At 38.1% G+C, this 16,264-nt stretch overlaps 1 protein-coding gene and 1 long non-coding RNA gene across 2 annotated transcripts in view; one reads left to right on the forward strand and one right to left on the reverse strand.

The window, feature by feature from the left end:
* Positions 1 to 8,652, forward strand: part of LOC138310233 (uncharacterized) — a 40,311-nt gene extending 31,659 nt beyond the window's left edge. The window contains exon 3 of the long non-coding RNA XR_011206376.1: positions 8,432 to 8,652. This is a non-coding gene — a long non-coding RNA (uncharacterized lncRNA). The remainder of the gene's footprint in view (positions 1 to 8,431) is intronic.
* Positions 8,653 to 10,469: 1,817 nt separating this feature from the next.
* LOC138311095 (dual specificity protein kinase shkD-like) lies at positions 10,470 to 13,238 on the reverse strand. Its single transcript, XM_069252536.1, has 3 exons — positions 12,568 to 13,238; positions 12,214 to 12,314; positions 10,470 to 10,825 (listed from the first exon to the last, which is right to left on the reverse strand). Exons 1-3 carry the CDS (start codon positions 13,112 to 13,114, stop codon positions 10,781 to 10,783), a joined length of 693 nt encoding a protein of 230 aa, XP_069108637.1. The 5' UTR covers positions 13,115 to 13,238; the 3' UTR covers positions 10,470 to 10,780.
* Positions 13,239 to 16,264: the final 3,026 nt, after the last annotated feature.

The raw sequence follows: 16,264 nt of genomic DNA on the forward strand, positions 1-16,264 counted from the left end.
GGCCAACGAGCGGAGTTCCGTTTATTAGTCTCGAATCCAAACTTCGGAGCTTCCATGAATAATACAGCACAGAATTAATCTCATTATCACAAGTTTCCTTAAACGGATCTGCCACCTAGACTCCAGTTCCGTTTCACTTAAACGGAACTAGGAACCAGACCCGAGTTCCGTTTAATCTTATACGGAACTAGGGACCAGACCCGAGTTCCGTTTAACATACATACTGGCCAACGAGCGGAGTTCCGTTTATTAGGATTCCTATCTCTAACTGCATGTTCAATTACCTATTATATACAGGAATCGAACTTAGAGCTTCCGTGAATAATACAGCATAGAATTAATCTCCTTAACACAAGTTTCCTTAAACGGATTTGACACCTAGACTCCAGTTCCGTTTAACTTAAATGGAACTAGGAACCAGACCCGATTTCCGTTTAAGCCAAATACGGAACTAGAAACTCAGACCGAGTTCCGTTTATGCTTTAACTGAACTAGCAACCAGACCGGAGAGTTCTCAGTATAAACCCCCACGCTTGGTATAGGGATACACTTTGTAACAGGCTTTACATCTGACCTGACAGGGGCCATGATATCGAATAAATGAATAATACTACTGATATCTGCGATATTAATTCGACGCAAATTCTGCGATGGACCTTGCTCCTATTCGCAATAATATTTTTAAAATTGGCTTCTGCCATAGCATTTACTCATTTTAGTCTCAACTGGTCCAAAGGACCTGAGTGAAAGTTTCTGTGATGAACGCTGACTTGTAGCGGTTATTTATGAATGAGACACGCCGAATGTCTTTCTTGAAATTAAATGGAAATTCCTAGCAACAGATTCTAGACCGTTTTAAGTTCCGCATACAAAACATTACGAGATTTTTACTTTTATCCATTATCTTAACCCCCATGGTAAACCAGGGTTTGATTTTATAATTATTAAATCTCGAACATTGTATTGTTCATCTCGAAAATATTTAGATGTTTCCAGAGTTATTTCTTCTTCTCCATTTTATTTTTGTATTTATTGTGAAGGAGTAATTCTCAAAATAAATATTTTGTCTGAGATTTTAAAGAGCGTAGGTTAAAAATTGATGTGTGCATTTTATTAATTCGAACGGCAAGCTATGAAACACAGAAAGCTGCTCCTTCGAAATCTATACATGTATAGTTGTTACATATTGAATATTTGCGTATAGATGAAGGATCCCTTCCGTTGAGGAATCACATAATCTCGCGATCCAGAGAATAGAAATCACCCTGTTTTTTTATTGATGAGTAATTGTCACAAAAACTCTTACAATTGGAAATAGCAAAACAGGATCCACGATTTTGCTTAATTTTAAATCTCCATCATATAATGATGCTTTCAATTATCATATGATTATGAGTGCTAATCAATAGTGGTAGAGAGTCAGTCCCAGCATTTTTACAATTTTGAATTCCCTTAAGGATGCTACCATCGCAATATGAGTACTATCCCATACTTAATTTCAGAGAAAAATCGTTTATATGGAAATAAAACAAATTGACCCCTTTTGGCCCCGCCCCTCAGGCCCAAGGGGATAAGCCACACCCTTTTTATAATTTTGTATCCTCGCCCCATACAGATACTACCTTTGCAATATGAGTTGTTATATATCGTGCTTAGTTTTAGAGAAGAAGTCTTTTATAAGGAAATTAGAGTTTTTTTCAATGTTAAGCCACTTTCATGATATAATACTTACTATAACTTTAGAAATTCAAATTCACTACATACACCAATTTTTATAGCCCTGAAAACATTATATTTGAGAATCCCGTCTCCCTACCGTACCTTATTTGTACTCGACGAAAGTATATAGAATGATGTCCCTTCCTAAACACCTCTATGTAGCCACGAGGCCAAATGACTGAGGAGGAAAGGGAGGGAGGACAGAAGAGTGGAACCCCATAAAGTCATTGTTAGTTTTACATCATGTAAATTGGTTTTACATTGAAAAACCTCAATTTCTTTACAGTAATACGCTACTATAACTTTAGTATGCGAATTTGTCTTTCTTACCGTAATGGCGAGTCCGGAAAGCCCAGACAGGCCAGACAATATGGTAAATGTATGGGGACAGTTCCTCAGTCAGAGAATAAAAAAATCAGTATGAATAACAAATAAAAGAAAAAACGGGATATACCTCTCCCCGTGTTGAAGTGGTGGTGATGCTACCCATTGTGTAACTCTCGTGCTTCAAATAAGGATTAAAATGATCATAAATGCATTTTATTGTCTACTGTGAGGAGCGAACGATTCACAGTACAGAAGAACATTCTATCAAGAGTGGAAGGCACTGAGAGACCGGAGGTGAAAAGTAGGAACTGACCACGTCGCAAGTATACGTGCATAAAGAACTGCAGCTGATGTCATGGTGACAACAGAGGACCCTATTGCTGCCGCGGTCGCAATGGCTCTAACATTCATGAGCCCTCACCTTGCCATTCCGCATGAGATTGATCATTAGACGGCTCATAAGCAATCTTGATCACCTGACATATCAATGTGGAGATGGACTGGAAGGAGATATCCTGCTGACCCTGTTTTAAGGTCCCGACAGGAACAAAGCATCTGATAATTCTCCCCAGACTCAATAGAGACTGACAGGAAAGGAATTCTAATGGAATGGGGCGAAAAACCTGGTTCCCAATTCTTTGCCCAAATTTCAGGATCAGTGAGAAGGGTAACGGCAGAGCTAGCTCTTGCCCATGAAATACGCGAAGAGCGAAAAGACAATGCATAAATATCACTTCTCATGTGGCCTGAGGCAACAGCAAGCAGAAGACAGTCTTAAAAGTTAAAAAAACTTTATGGAGTCCGATCCTAAAGGCCCATTAGAAGCCGAAGCCCCCATTTATGACTCTAAAACGAGTTCTAGGTTCCACTGTGGAGCTAACTACTGTACGTTAGGCCTGTCCAGATTGAACCCCCGAATCAAGACAGACAAAGAAATGAAGATCCTACCTCTGGTTTACCACGGAAAGAAAGTACACTGGCAATAGCTGTGTGATAGCCTGCAATAGTACATGATTGTGCTCCCTAAACAAGACAGAGAAGGAAACTCGCAATCAGCTGGGCAGAGGCCATGACCGGATCAATCTTCCTGACGCCAATCAAAGAAGATCTTCCAGCGTGACTGGAAGGCGGCAGAGGAGAAAGACCTAATTGATCGGGCGATGCGAGCTGACATATCCGAAGAAAAGCCTGTCTGAGCTAGGACTCCTGAAATCACGTCCAAGCGTGAAGGTAACGTCTGGGGCCGATGCTAACGAAAGACATTTGTTTTTGGTGAGAGAACCAGAGGACGAGCCACCAGAAACGACAAGAGCTCCGAAAACCAGGGTTGACGCGGCAACAGTGGCGCTATCGGAAAGAAGGAGCAATAATGCTCCGGAAACTTCTGTAGAACCCTGCGTCCATGGCCCAAGCCATTTGGTTTGCCACGGAGAGACAAAGGTTGACAACTGATTATTGAGAAAAGAGGCAAAAAGGTCGAGGGATATAGATGCCGTTCTGTCATAACCAGCTGGCGCCGCCTGGAGATTATCCGCCAGAACATTTGCGCTTCCTGGAAGATGCTTGACTAAAATTGTTAACTGCATTTCCTTATAGATAGGAATAATACGGAAATACTGATAGCGAGGGCACAAAGGACGTGAGCTGGTGTCCCTTTCTCTCCAGATAAGCGACCACTGTAGAGTTGTCCGTAGCCATTCAAACTGCATTGGAATGCAGAATCTTCTAAAATGTCTGCAGAGAAAACAGAAGAGCCATCATCTTCTGCATGTTCCCCAGACCACTCCATCGACTGGCAATGGATGTCGAGGTAAGCCCCTAACACTACCATGAACGCATCCGTGAACATGTTAACGGTGGGAGCTGGCATGGACGACAACGAAACCCCCTGAAATACATTTGTAATTGCCTTTCAGAGTACACCACCGAGCAAACCCCATGAGTTGAGATAACACAGAATATTTAGATACCAACGAGGGGCCAGCCGATGAAGGTCACAGGAATATCTCTGGCCTTCTCGAATTTCTTCAAAGTTGGAATGACAATACCATGAACCGCGTGGAAACGGTTTCCCAAGAAGACAATGTTTTAAGAAGGGGAACCTCATACTCTTTAAGGAACTAAGCCAACTCTAAGCAAAAGTTTCATGACCAGACGGGTGTTCCGATCCAAAGATTCCCGAACTAGATGGATCATTAGGAATTCGTCGACATAGTTGTGAACATGTCTTCCCTAGAGTGCAGAAATCACACTACAACCAGCAGCAGTTGATGGGACACCAAGCTCCAAACCTCTTGCGGATCAGAATTATTCTGGAATAGAAGCCGAGTGTGTAGTCCATAATAGGCACCTCCTCGACCGCGCCCTTTAAAAGCATGGTCCTTACTTCCTCCCGGATGGAAACTGCCATCTCCGGATCCCCCGAAGGAGGGAAAAAATACATACTTTGACACAAAGTGCGGATGCCGCAAGTATGGAATGCCAAACCGCTCCTTCACTACAGAAAAGGCTCAAGGGTCCTGGGTGATATCCTTCCATTGACTCTAGAAAGAAGGTGGACTGACGATCTCCTACAGGAAGATGAAAACGAGGAATATCGAGACCTTCACAGATGGAGAATTGTTGCCTTACCCAAACCCTAATTTACGAGAGGAGGACTTGAATCTGAGACTGGCTGAATTCTCAAGAACAGACCTTTCGTATGGAACGATCAAGGACGGAGAGACGAATCAGGAACTTTTCGTCTTGTCCCAATGATTTGTACTCTTCCTACCCTTCCCAATGTTACCATTGAAATAAGGCTTTGACTTCGGTCGCATATAACAGTGGGAGCAGAATTTCTAGCTTTCTTTTTTGGTGGTGTTGACCTCTGTGAGGTAATGGCCTTCAACTCTGAATTCTCTTCAAAAAAGGCAGATTATATAGGCAGTAATGACACCTTCAAAGAAGCCAATCCTCTCAATGTCCTGTTCAGGGCAGAAAATTTCAAGTTTATATATGACATTCTGGATGGAGAGACGCAACAGCCTCTCCATCGTGTGGTGCTCCTTGGAGCCGAACACTACCTGGTTCATTGACCAAGTTTCCAGAGTTCAACACTCAAGCTTAGCAGGCAAAGAGGACGGCAGTCTATCGTGTATTGCATAACCAGGGGCTTGAACCTTTGACCAAAACTGAGGTGCAACAGGGCTAACTTAAGCGTGCGAGATGAGGAAAAATTCTTGTTCATAACTCGAGTTAAGATATGAATGCCGTTGACCACTTTTCCTTGTTAGATAAACACCCGTCATATTGTCCAATGAAAATGTCCAGTTAAACATCTTATTACACGTGGGAATCATAATAAACGAACTCATTGGTCAGTAAAAGCACGTGAACTGAATATGGGAATTTTGACTGCGTTGGGTTAAAAGGAACTCGGGTCTAATTCCTAGATTCGTATGATCTTAAACGGAACTCGGGCATGGTTTTTCGACTCCGTTTCTACGCTATATTGAGTTTTTCTGTGATTATATGTTCCTAAAGGTTCCGAAGACGATTACTGTTAAATACTAGAACACTGACACGTCAAAATAGGCCTCGCTCAAGATGCTTTCGCTCGAATTTAGGAAAAGTAATATTCTTGACAATGAAAATGTACAATTGAAGCTACTGCATTTCGAAATGATTGATGACAGAGTATATAATTACAAGATATCTTGTGAGAGGATTTCTTGGCTGCGTAACCAAAGAAATGATGTGAATGTCTGACGAGTGAAGAAGGAATAGTATTTCTCTTGCTTTTATTAAACAATATAATATTAAAATCCAAGATGACTGCCTCTTGGCCATCAGTTGTTGATTTTGTGTTGATTGAGTTGTATGGCCCTCATTTGGGGGCCTAATCTGATGTTGATAGATCGGTTCAGAAAATGCCTTAATATCGCAACTAGGGAATCTTTAGGGGAAACCAACCCTCTGAAATTTCAGGACAGATCCACTTTGGTGCTTCAAATAGAGTTGTTTCTCTGTCGGCCATCATATCGATTGGCCCTAAAATGTAACAACAGAACAGGGGCACTAAGGTAACCTACATCTGCAATTTAAGACTTCTTGGTAACAAAAAAAAAAACTAAAAAAGGACAGGCGGACGGACGGACGTACAGACGGACGGACAGATAGACCGACAGCCTGATTACTATACGGCACCCTTGTTGCGATACGGGGCCCTATTAAGCATCAGGGTATTCATTAAAGTCTTTAAAGGCAATGTATAGGCCAACATCGGCTTAAACAGAACTAGGATCTTGTTCCTAGATCCATATAATATTAAACAGAACAGAACAGGTTTCGTTGTCGGCTTCGCGTAAAGAAATACTACACTGAAATTATTTTCACTTTGATTACATGTTCCTGAAATTTCAAAGACGATTCCTGTAAAAATATATCTTAAAAAAGTCACATATATGCAAGCGTCGGCTCTAAACTGGGTATGGTTCCTAGTTCCGATCAAATAAACGGAACTCGAATATGGTTCCTAGTTCTGTTTGAGCTTAAACAGAACCCGGGTCTGGTTCCTAGTTCCGTTTAAGTTAAACGGAACCGGGGTCTAGGTGTCAAACCCGCTGATGAAATTCTGTGTTAAAATAGATTGATTCTGTGTTGTATTATTCATGGAAGTTTTAAGTTCGATTCTTGTATATAATATTGTAATTGAACATGAAGTTAGAGGTAGGAATCCTAATAAACGGAACTCCGCTCGTTGGCCAGTAGGTTTGTTAAACGGAACTCGGGTCTGGTTCCTAGTTCTGTATAAGCTTAAACGGAACTCGGGTCTGGTTCCTAGTTCCGTATAAGCTTAAACGGAACTCGGGTCTGGTTCCTAGTTCCGTATAAGCTTAAACGGAACTCGGGTCTGGTTCCTAGTTCCGTATAAGCTTAAACGGAACTCGGGTCTGGTTCCTAGTTCCGTTTAAGTTAAACGGAACTGGAGTCTAGTTGTCAGATTCGTTTAAGGAAATTTGTGTTAAGGAGATTAATTCTGTGCTGTATTATTCATGGACGTTTTAAAGTTCAATTCTTGTTTATAATATGTAATTGAACAGGAAGTTAGAGGTAGGAATCCTAATAAAACGGAACTCCGCTCGTTGGCCAGTAGGTTTGTTAAACGGAACTCGGTCTGGTTCCTAGTTCTGTATATGTTAAACGGAACTCGGGTCTGGTTCCTAGTTCCGTATAAGCTTAAATGGAACTCGGGTCTGGTTCCTAGTTTCCGTTTAAGTTAAACGGAACTGGGGTCTAGTTGTCAGATCCGTTTAAGGAAATTTTGTGTTAAGGAGATTAATTCTGTGCTGTATTATTCATGGAAGTTTTAAGTTCGATTCTTGTATATAATATGTAATTGAACATGAAGTTAGAGGTAGGAATCCTAATAAACGGAACTCCGCTCGTTGGCCAGTATTTTTGTTAAACGGAACTCGGGTCTGGTTCCTAGTTCCGTATAAGCTTAAACGGAACTCGGGTCTGGTTCCTAGTTCCGTATAAGCTTAAACGGAACTCGGGTCTGGTTCCTAGTTCCGTTTAAGTTAAACGGAACTGGAGTCTAGTTGTCAGATCCGTTTAAGGAAATTTGTGTTAAGGAGATTAATTCTGTGCTGTATTATTCATGGACGTTTTTAAGTTCGATTCTTGTTTATAATATGTAATTGAACATGGAGTTAGAGGTAGGATCCTAATAAACGGAACTCCGCTCGTTGGCCAGTAGGTTTGTTAAACGGAACTCGGGTCTGGTTCCTAGTTCTGTATAAGCTTAAACGGAACTATGGTCTGGTTCCTAGTTCCGTATAAGCTTAAACGGAACTCGGGTCTGGTTCCTAGTTCCGTTTAAGTTAAACGGAACTGGGGTCTAGTTGTCAGATCCGTTTAAGGAAATTTGTGTTAAGGAGATTAATTCTGTGCTATATTATTCATGGAAGTTTTAAGTTCGATTCTTGTATATAATATGTAATTGAACATGAAGTTAGAGGTAGGAATCCTAATAAACGGAACTCCGCTCGTTGGCCAGTATTTTTGTTAAACGGAACTCGAGTCTGGTTCCTAGTTCCGTATAAGCTTAAACGGAACTCGGGTCTGGTTCCTAGGTCCGTATAAACTTAAACGGAACTCGGGTCTGGTTCCTAGTTCCGTTTACCCTCCTGGCGTCACTATCATTTAGCACTTTCACCGTGTCTAGACGGCTCATCAAAATACAAATGTATATGCATATGTGAATTTTTTTGTTTGAAATGATATATTTTTCCATGTTGAAACTGGGTGTATTAATCAGCTTTTGTTTGAGCGACCGCATATCTCACATCATCATTAATTATAATACCTTCATCAGTGTGAACTACCTATTGTGTTATAGGGAGACAGTGGGGGACCTTTGACCTGTAACAATCAGCTGGTTGGTATCACGTCGTGGGGTTCTTACAGGTGTAGTGTTAACTATCCGAGTGTTTACACGCGGATCACCTCGTACAGAGACTGGATCAAAAAGAATATGGACAGTCCATAAATTAAGTGGATTGATACTTTTAAAAGGATTAAGTAGGCAACTCTGTATGCATTGCATCCTTTTAAATTGTGCTCAGCGAAAGCTTATTAAAACCATTAGAAAAAAAGTTGAGCTGTTCGTCATTTTTTTTTAGTTTCTTTAAAGTCTTTTTTCTTTTTTACTTTAGAAAAAATATTAGTCCATTGTATTGTTTGTTTTGGCTAAGTATATTAATTCTTTCTAGTGTTATTTTAACTAGTTATCTATATCGCATAAATCAACAGGAGAGCAATTCTCCCTCTCCAAGACTAAGAAAATGCAACTGATAAATGAGTTGCCGTTCCTTTTTACACACAAAGAAAATAGGATGGCCAAAACTACTAGAACTATTATTGCCATAGGATGGTAATAGCGACTTCAAAATACATATTTGCAATTTGTTGAATGGCTAAGTTTGAAAAAGAATTAAGCGTTTACTATTATGTTTCCTTAAATATTATAAAAATATTAAATGATCAGTGCAATATGTAAAAATAATAAATTTAAATAATTCCTAAAATATAACGGTTACTGTAACTGTATAAAATAATTTTGCATAAACTCCGGCTATACAATATTCCTAAATTGAAAAAACAAAACTATGCATGTATTCCCAAGCAAGTTGTGTTGTGTATTAACAGAAAGGAGAAACCAGCAGCTAAATCCAAAACACAATTTCTGGTACAATAATATACCAGAGAAAGTTACAATATCTTAAGTTATTGATGACGGTGCAAAAGTAATACGGGAATTTAAATAGCTACTTATACAAATGTCCTTGTATAATCCTTAATCGTTTGAGGTTCCGAAGAATGATTTTCCCAAATCAACAGAGGATTATGAATGATTTCGTATTATTTTGACATGCATAACACTTAGATATGAACTCATGATGTCATGTTGATTTAACAATATTGCCATAGAATTGCAAGAAATTTAAAACAAAAGTTACTTAAGGAATATATTTTATTTTGTTTAGGTTATGAGTGTATAATGATAATGGAGTACGTGCGAAGCCAGGTTACATATAAGCTGGGTTACATAAAATTTACACGGGCTCCATTATCATTATACAATCATAACCTCAACAAAATAAAAATCTATTCCTTATGTGTACAGTTTTTCACGTAATTGAATATTATTAATTCTTGCGACACTTGCATATTTTTTATTAAAATACCCATAATATTTTCTCATCCGTCATAGTCAACGAATTCAATTTAACAGCTGATTGGAATCGAGTCATTCATATGTTCCCACAAAAGGTGGTGTCATGACCCCACGGTGCTACGCCAGCGACTATTCCCGTAACAGTAGATTCGCCGCACTTGTACTATCATTATACACTGATTATGATAATACTAGAAAGCATGGTTATTGAGTCCTTGTTAGTGCAAACTGCAATATATATTGAAATAACTGATTGATACTTCCTTCTTCCTTCAAGGATTCGTCATTTGTATTAAAAGTGTTGGTTATTTCATTAAGTGCTTGTATACGCATGTAGGTTAATGATTTCCTACTCATTCCTAATCATTTCGATGATTATTACATACGTAGAACTGCTCTGAACCTAATAAGCGTCCCCTCCCCCTTTTGAGGCATCAATTTCAATTGCCTGAGTGTTAGACCAAAGCTATCAAAATATATTATATATTTGCAATAATTTCGTCTTATTTAGCATCTTTGCATTTTTTTCATTTTCTAAGCGTCTGGGCACTTATTGGGTCAAATACGGTATATTCATGTACAAAATGTATGCTATACATTGTTGTTATGCAATGTTCAACGTGAGTTATTCCGATGACGTCGAATAAAAGTATTTCTTTAATTCTGTCAGTGTAATCTGTCATTGCAGTCGGGATACGACGTCATATACTAGTAATGTTCGTTAATTTCAATTTAAAAAGCAACAACATTAACTCACATGCGTAAAAAAGTTTTTACATTAAACATGAAATCATAGGAAAAAGCGATTTTGCTACGATAATTTTAGCTTGTAATTGATTTAACACCTTCTAAAAATGACATTCTTTTCTTTTTATTTCAATAGGAAGCATAAATCGAATTATGGTATCGTGTTATAGTAAGCTTATTTTGTATTATTGTAACATTTAGAAGCCTTTCAAAAGTCACTACTTATGTTAACGAATGACGCACTGTCAATCAAATCTTCGTAGTTTATTCCATCCAATTATTCCTCAATCTGGTATCTTCTCGACTTTCCTAGAAATGATAGAGATAAAGTATGATAAATTGTATAATAAATGATATAGTAAATGATATAAATAATGATAAACTTAATTATATAATTAATGAAATAATTAATTATGTAGTTAATGATATAATTATGGATGTAAATAATGATATAATAAATCATATACTAATGATTTAATTTATGTTATAATAAATGATTTAATTTTTGATATAATTGATAATATTCTTAATGATATAATTCAAGATATAATAAATTTCATAATTAATAATATAAATGATTGTGTTATTAATGATATAAAATGATGACATAAATAATGATATAATTAATTATATAATTAATAAACGTGTGATTATTTATAAATCATTATTTGATATTCCATTCCGTTTTTGCATATTACAGAGCTACCTACACTACATATAGAGAATGCATGGTTAATATCTTACAATACAAGGTTTATTTTGGTGCGAGACTTAGGAAAGCCGAAATGACGAGGCTTTGCCGAGTCATCTCGGCTTTCCGTTTCGAGCACCAAAATAAAACTTGTATTGTAAGATACTAACCGTGTATTCTGTTTATCCTGCAACCATTATGATATTCAAAACGAAAGCAAATCGCCAGTTATTTACTTAGTTTCGCTCGAAGCGGGACGCTTCTTTGATGTGGAAGTAAAGATTCATCCACTAAACCGAATGAGAGAGTACTCCTTTTTACTGCCGTGAGAAATGAATAAGCGCATTCGCAAACAGTATTCGTAATTCTATTCAGTGTGTAATATCACTGAAATAAAATGAAAATACTCAAAAAATGATAAACACTCATTGAAGATTTACTTTACAATACATGCCTTTGCCATGAGCCAAGAAAATGACGCACAGCCATACTAGATTTTCGATATCGTAAAATAAAGTGACGTCATTCCGGTGAATGGGAAACACTCATTAAAGATTTACTTTACAATACATACCTTTGCCATGAGCCAAGAAAATGACGCACAGCCATACCAGATTTTCGATATCGTAAAATAAAGTGACGTCATTCCGGAGAATGGGACGTCATATTTCAGCGGGACTGAATGTTATTTCATTCACCAGAAGGTTCAAGTTCTGGGTCAAGTTAGGAAAAGTTCCGCCAGATATGGAACAAATTCACATGATCGTATTGACGGATAAAGCATTTCGTATTGACGGATAAAGCACAAGTTTATCCGGCAGCAGTTATCGGTCGGTATGTGGGACAGTTGCAGGATAAATGACGTTACGCTCTCAAACACATAACGTCACAATCAATAACTTCCCACAAAGACTGATAACTTTGTAATTTGCAAACGCGGAATACCTCCATAACGTAAAATTCTGTTAAAGTTAAACGGGTTTAACATTAAATATAAATGACTTACTGTCCGTTTAGGTCGTTTGGCGTAGTAGATTGCTGCTATAGTGCACAAGCCTAATCCAACAAGTCCGGCTCCAGCTATCATCGAGTACATCCCTATGGTAACTGAAATACAGGAAACATCTCTTTATAGACCTCCTGAGGAACATACATCAACAAGGTCGTATACCACTTTATAAATGTTTTTATATTTTGTCATTTCGGACAAATAACAAAAAGTGGCCGTATTTTTTATAGTAGACATATATACAAATATATAGACAAGTTTTATAGTACAATTGTATATGATCAGACCAAGTAACCAAACATTTTTTAATATATAAATATCAACCTGTATGAGGTATTGACACTATTTTACCTGAATTTGAAAATACTCCTGCTGATGTTCCAGAAAATGTGCCGGCAAGACCTTCGGCTGATGCAATCCCAACAGATGGTGTCGTCGTTGGTGTTGTAGTAGTTGTTGGAGTGGTAGTGGTAGTTGTTGGTGTTGTTGTCGTTGTCGGTGTGGTTGTTGTTGTAGTTGTTGGTGTTGTAGTAGTTGTTGGTGTGGAAGTGGTAGTTGTTGGTGTTGTCGTTGTTGTCGGTGTGGTTGTCGTTGTTGTCGGTGTGGTTGTCGTTGTTGTCGGTGTGGTTGTTGTCGTTGTTGTCGGTGTGGTTGTTGTCGTTGTTGTCGGTGTGGTTGTTGTCGTTGTTGTCGGTGTGGTTGTTGTCGTTGTTGTCGGTGTGTTGTTGTCGTTGTTGTCGGTGTGGTTGTCGTTGTTGTCGGTGTGGTTGTCGTTGTTGTCGGTGTGGTTGTTGTCGTTGTAGTCGGTGTGGTTGTCGTTGTTGTTTGTGTTGTTGTCGTTGTAGGTATGGTTGTTGTTGTCGGTGCTGGCGTTGTTGTACACGGAGAGGTACCACATGTTCCACAACAAAACAGTGCATCAAATGGGGAAAAACAATCAGCAGCTGTACAGTCTATTCTCTTATCGCCGTATAGACAGGCTGTAAAGTGTAGGCTTAATTATTAAATCAGCTATTTTACAAATGAAATCATATAAAAAGCTGACAATGCACGTTAAAGGTCGTGTTGAAATCAATTTCGTGCTCGTGGCGTACTGTGTACGCATTCCATGTTGAAATGAAAACTGGTTTTACAACACTGTTCTATTTCTACACATGTATATCGACACTGGTGAATTTGTATCTCAACATGATTGACCTTTTAACTTACATTGTTAGATTGAACGATAAGGAGAAATAGGAATACATGCTTTCAAACTAAACAGAAATTATTGTAACATCTATCTTAACATTTCATTTTGCTTATTCCGTCTTTATATCTTACAGAGTTAGCTCCCTTGTGGGTATATATATAGGTATCAATTTTTACGTTATTATTTTGTGAGCGCAGTTCAAGTCGGTTTCTCCGAAAAGAATGAAGTTATGCTCGCAACACATCACATCACAATCACTATCGACCCTCAAGGGCAGACTACTATGTAATATGAAAAGATGGAATAGCAGATGCCGTGTTTGTTGATCAATAACAACATTCTACCTGGATCGCATGTCTCTGCCTTGGAACACGATTCACAACACCGTGTAATGAAGTCTCCTGAAATGTGACCGTAACAATAGGTAGAGAAGTTCCCGATCAGCGAGGCACACGTATAGTTATCATTTACAACGCCAGTTTCGTCGGTACATCCAAATACGATATCTGTGGAAACAAAAACATAATCATATATATAATATCATTTGTTATTTTCGCGGGGATGGTATTTTCGCAATTTCGCGGCACATTGCTAGGATCGCGAAAATTTGATCCGCGAAATAATGAGTCATGGTTGAATGATATCTACCCTTATATCCATATCCCGAAAATCTAATATCGCTAACATATGATTATTTCGTTTTTAGATCAAGTCGCGAAAATTTTGGTCCTCGAATATAATCGGCTATACGATATATCAAAGCTTATGATATGCAAATATATTGCTCAATGCAATAAAATATGATTTATGGGGTTTTTTTTGTTTCCAGTATATTATGGCACCAGATGAACTTTTTTCTTTGAAAATTGGGGTTTTAATTTTTTTACCGTAAGCTATATTTTTCATTCATATCATTTGGTTTTAGCAAAACTGGACCAAACAGAAAATTGCCCCTCTTGTTTAAACCCCCATAACTGAAAAGGAACTCCGACCTGACTGTATTCATATGTCATATCATAATGTTCTAACTCCAGGGTATCTGTAAACAAAAGCTTATATTTATCGGTCATGGCCACCAGAGGGCCCAAAATGACACTCCGCCTTTATAAAACTCGCCAAAATGATCATGGCATACCCAATTACTCCAGAGATGCCGATCACATACGATATATACACCCCTGGACTATCTCATAGGAAAACTGGAGAGTACTGTACAAAACAGGTAATTTAGTCGTTTGATGTACAACAAAAGAGCCGTATAAAGGTATACTGTAGTTGACTGTGTGTCTTTGAAGTTTGGCGTCGCTCTCTCTGTCGTATTAAAAAAAACTGCCTTCAGTTTTACTATGAGATAGTCCAGGGGTGTAGAGATCGTAAGTGATCGGAACACCTGGAGTATCGGGGATGATCCAATTCGCTTAATAATGTCATATTACATAGCCACACATTTAAGATCTTGTTTATATGAAATAGTAACCCATTAGGTTCATATGTATATTGTAAGTATTGTTTTGCGTAAGAACAGATGGCATATACCAAATACTTCCAGATTGTGTTAATGTGCCGGATAACCAGTAAGGAATCTGTCCGTTTAATTTGACAGACTGCAATAATTGGATCGGTATCATAAAAATATATTTCAGTGAGAAAACACTACATGTATGGTATATCGTTAAAAAAGTCATGCAGTGACCAGGATACAATTTTTATTTTCTTCACAAAACACCATTCATATATTCCAGACATAAAGTTGAAGGCTGCCAAGGTTGGGGCCTTGGGTCAGCCTTCATATATAAATATTTCCATTTGCACGGGACTGACACTATATAACCTTACCAAAAAAGGGAATTTACGAGATCATGATTCTCCTATAACTCCCGTTGGTGTAGTGATATGTTTAACATGTATTATGACGTCGTTCTGAACTGAACGGCGTCACGACGTAATAACGCAATGCGCAATTTTTGTGCGCACTTGCATGCTACCTAAATGAAAAACTCGTTTATTCTATATTTTTGGCAACAGTATTTGTAGTTATGATTTTAAAATGTTGAATATCCTGAAGATGGATCATATTCTCATTTAAATGTTGGAAGAGTACTGATGATTTTATGTTTATTTCCATGGACTTATTTTTACCGCGAATGACGTCAGGGGTTCTTATGACGTCGGTGGTATTTATGACTTCACAAGAAGAGACTCCACTGACGGGGGCAGCGGGAAATTTGGTAATAGCGATAACAGTATATATTACAGGTTGTCTTAAAAATAACAGAAAACGGAAATATAAACATAAATCTTGCCTTCTAGGGGGATTTATGGTCCTATAATTATCCCGGAATTTCAGACAAATTAATCATAACGCGCATTATCCTGGGATAATTATAGGACCATAAATCCCCCTAGAAGGCAATTTAACGCTTAAATAATGTCCCTCAGCATATCTTTCATCACAATGGAAACATATCTCACTAAACTATTCTTGTTTTATTACTACTCTCAGACCTTACATATGTAAGGACTTATTACTGTCTAATTCATTCATTCGTTCGTTTATTCATTCTTAAGTTTGCAGTAGTAGACTATGCACTCTAAGTCTTTCATTGCAACTGGAGTAAATTTATAGTGTAGAGTAAGAAGGAACCTCTCATGTGGGCAAGAGAGCATCCTCATCAACACCTCATCCCCCACCCCACCTCCACTCCCTCAAGCTATGACTTTACAGCAGTCTCCCTTCACACATTTCTATTCGCCACATGCTTAAGTATTTAATATTCTAATGAACGTAGTTTTTTATCATGACGTTAATACATTGAAACCAAATCAAAAATTGTATGCTTTTAGGTAAAGTACAAC

The sequence above is a fragment of the Argopecten irradians genome, chromosome 16 (assembly GCF_041381155.1).
Source record: "Argopecten irradians isolate NY chromosome 16, Ai_NY, whole genome shotgun sequence".
Classification (NCBI taxonomy): domain Eukaryota; kingdom Metazoa; phylum Mollusca; class Bivalvia; order Pectinida; family Pectinidae; genus Argopecten; species Argopecten irradians.